The following is a 3,581-nucleotide window of genomic DNA, read 5'->3' on the forward strand; positions in this document are numbered from 1 at the left end:
GATCTCCAGTGCCTGTTCTTAAGTTGTGCTCTTCTCGAGTGTCTAAACATAGAGTGGTGCTCCTCCTTGTCAAGTTTACACATAGGGCAGGAGCTGTGCAGGTTGCAGTACCTGCTTGTGCACCATTGTGAACTGGAAATGATAGAGTTGCATGCTCCTAATCTTACCAAATTTGAGTTCGAGGAAGATCTCATGCAAATTCTGCTCAGTGATTGTTTGAGGTTGTCAGAGGCGACCTTTGTGTCAAACATGAGGACTCAAGAGTTCCATGATTATGATTTCGACGATTTGACATTCACCTTCACCGAGCTTGCTCTTCCACATGTGCAAAAAAGTATTTCTACTTTTGAATTTTGACAAGGTTTTCTCTAGAAAGAAGTGCTTCGTTTTACTTTATTTAAACTTTGCTATCACAATATTGGATCTCAGTTTAATTATTAATTTTGTGTTTGCACTGTTTCTCTTCCAGGTGCTAAGGTTCAGTGAAAACCAGCCTAGCTTCATCAATTTGAGGCATCTAAACATGAACCTTGAGCTCAGGTGGGATCCATATGATTAGCACCTCTCTTAGAAGAATTGGAAATGCATGTAAGTAATTTAACGGTTGATTATGAACTTTTTTAACACATCAATTAGGATAGTTGTGTGTTGCGTCTGTTTGATCCCCTCCCCCCCTGAAGAATATGTATAGTGAAATTAACGGATATATGTGTGCAGTTGGGTCGTGATAGATTTTGCCCTCCTACTATGAGGATGGTGACGGCTGTGCAAGGGCCCCTTCATCGTCACCTCAAGAGTGTCCACGTGTCTGGATTTTGTGATGTGTTGGGGCTAGCCAAGCTGGCGCTCTACATCCTTGGGAATGCTACTGTACATCAAGTATGGAGGTACTCCCTCTGTTTCGAATTACTTGTCGCGGGTATGGATGTATCTAGATGTATTTTAGTTCTAGATCTATCCATTTCTGTGACGAGTAATTTGGAACGGAGAAGTAGATCTAGTGGCGCAGTGGCGGAGCCAGGATTCGAGTATAGGGGGGGCTGAGTACGTATATTGATCGAATCTTATTGATAATTACTAGTTGCTTCTACTAAAATTGTTGATCATTGAGGAGGGGCCAGGCCCCTGCTCGTCCCCCCTGGCTCCGCCCCTGTAGTGGCGTATGCCCACAGTCTTCACACCGATGGTATCTAGTCAGTCAGCATGGCTGGTAGTATTGAGGGGGGTCATGACCACGTCGATCAGAATAGGATGTTTGCAGAACAAATCCTTGCAGTGAGGAGTTCCATCATATCGTCCCCATCTTGTGAAGTACTACAATGCTGGGGCTGGAGATGCTATTTATATATGCCGACGATTGATGGATATGGGCCTGGTGGAAAAAGGATCGATCGGGAGCTTTACGAAGATTTATAATAATAGTCTGAAGCGAAGCATTCATGTACAAGCAGAATGATTTGATGCAGTAGTGTGTGCACCAAAATTCAGTGTTGTCTGCATTTTGGTTGTAATCTGGGTTAACTATGATTTCTACTTTTTTGGCTTTGCTATTATGAACATAAGCAGTTGGTAGCAATTTCAAGTGATATATATGTGGAACACTGTCATTAATGAAATCATGGAATCATTGATCTCATTCCATGCATGGTCTGTGTATGATGCTGTCAAGATTCAGTGTTTTCCTTGCTGCAACTAATCTTGCAGCAAGATTCTAGTTAAAAGTTCCTTTGCAATACTACATCCTTCCAACTAATGCAGACAAAATAATAGCAGAGAAGCCACTCCTGACCACACTAGAGATTCTAGTTAAGTTCTAAATAATCACCCACTAATTCCACCCTTCTAATTAATTGCACAGGAGATTCACCCCTGTAACCACTCCAATGCTTCAACAGAGAAGTTTGAGTGAGAGGGGAAGAGGGAATATGAAGGGAGCTCTGCATATTTTGGCCTAAAGAGTTGAATTTTGCCCTGCTTAAAAATAAAAGAATCACAGACAATGATTAATTTTACGAAATCTCAGAATATTTTCTCGCCGGTTAAAAAAAGAAAAATGAGGGGATAGAGCCAACCATTAAAACAGAACATTATTTTAGTGTGAAACCCGTCTAAATTACTTGCAACTTCATACTTTTTCACTTCTTGCAAGTCAAGAAATTTGTAGCATCTCAGCACGTATGGAAACCCAGAAAAGGAGAGGGAACTGCATGCAACCATGTCATATCAAAACAAATCCATCACCTCAGCAACATTACAGGAAATGACAAAATGGTTTTGAGTTACAAAAGCCGATCTAAGACTGTCTAATAAGTATTTATAAATACTTCCAGCCTGATGATATTATTACGAAACCAGTCGATACATACATATCGTTCTTTGCTTCTCCTTGGAGGCAGGATACTGGTCTCCACACTTCTTGCCGGGGCTTCTTATCAGTCTTACTTCCTTACCTTTTTGGGCAGCCGGCATCCATTATGAGCGAGCTGGGTCACGTCGTGGACATACATGATAGGAGACGGGGTCCTCACTCTTTCGCCCCGGAAACCATCCGCAAAGCCCATGATCACCTTCTTCTTCTTCCTGAAAAAGGAGTATCCTTTCACCTTCACAACGACCGATTTGAGGCCAATCTTGTTGGCAACTCGCCCCATGTGTTCCCCTGTTGCTTCACCAGCATACCGAGCAAGTCGAGACCGCCCCTTTCGATCCTCCAAACAGCCAGCGGAAGCCCCAGCCTTCCTGTTCCCCTTGACGTCCGTCACAGTCACAAAGGTCTTCTTCCCCTTGAGCGTGACGTGGAGAACGTCCCTCTTTACTCGCGGAGCCCCTGCTGTCCGCAGCATTTCCATGTTAAACCGGCCCGACCTACCACCACCGGCTGTGAATCCGGTTACACCCATCCTGCCACCACCGGCTGTGAATCCGTTTCCACCCATCCTGCCATCACCGGCTGTGAATCCGTTTCCACCCACCCTGCCATCACCGGCTGTAAATCCGTTTCCACCCATCCTGCCATCACCGGCTGTCAATCCGTTTCCACCCATCCTGCCACCACCAGCTGTGAATCCATTCTCAGCAAAGTGACGAGGGAAACCGCCATCAGTCTGGTTCCGTGCTTGCATGATGAGGCGGCTCATCGGATCACCGGCGTTCGTGAGGCCCTGCAATGGACCCTGCAAAAGCACAAATTGAGATTCAATTTGTATCAAGCACCGGATAACAAGACCGACCACTCTGTTGATGTCTCGGCAAAACTTGGAAAAAAATGCAGAAAAAGTGTGTGTACTTATAGCAATGTATCAGCTAACAAGATTTAAGGCTATAGCAGCAGGCATTTGCGGTCACCAACAGGCACCGGACACGGTTAATTCGTTAGGTTAGCTGGAAATGGCAAAGGAGGTGCAAGTACAGTAGCAAAGAAACAAAGAAATGATTACAAGAACCCCTCTGTTTTCTTCTTATCTTCTTCTAATCCCCACGAAATGAAATTACATCACTGGTTGAATTGGCATCGAGCATTGTGAATTTATCTATCTGTTTCAGTTCATGAGATTCACTCTACCAACGTATTGCCGGCTAGA

At 44.3% G+C, this 3,581-nt stretch overlaps 1 protein-coding gene across 1 annotated transcript in view; it reads right to left on the bottom strand.

Annotated features, from left to right (window-relative positions):
• Positions 1-3,581, bottom strand: part of LOC123063471 (uncharacterized) — an 8,798-nt gene that overhangs the window by 4,617 nt on the left and 600 nt on the right. The window contains exons 2-3 of the mRNA XM_044487260.1: positions 2,451-3,173; positions 168-236 (exon numbers count right to left, since the gene is read on the bottom strand). Coding sequence (XP_044343195.1) covers positions 168-236; positions 2,451-3,173 — 792 coding nt within the window. The remainder of the gene's footprint in view (positions 1-167; positions 237-2,450; positions 3,174-3,581) is intronic.

The sequence above is a fragment of the Triticum aestivum genome, chromosome 3A, assembly GCF_018294505.1.
Source record: "Triticum aestivum cultivar Chinese Spring chromosome 3A, IWGSC CS RefSeq v2.1, whole genome shotgun sequence".
Lineage (NCBI taxonomy): Eukaryota > Viridiplantae > Streptophyta > Magnoliopsida > Poales > Poaceae > Triticum > Triticum aestivum.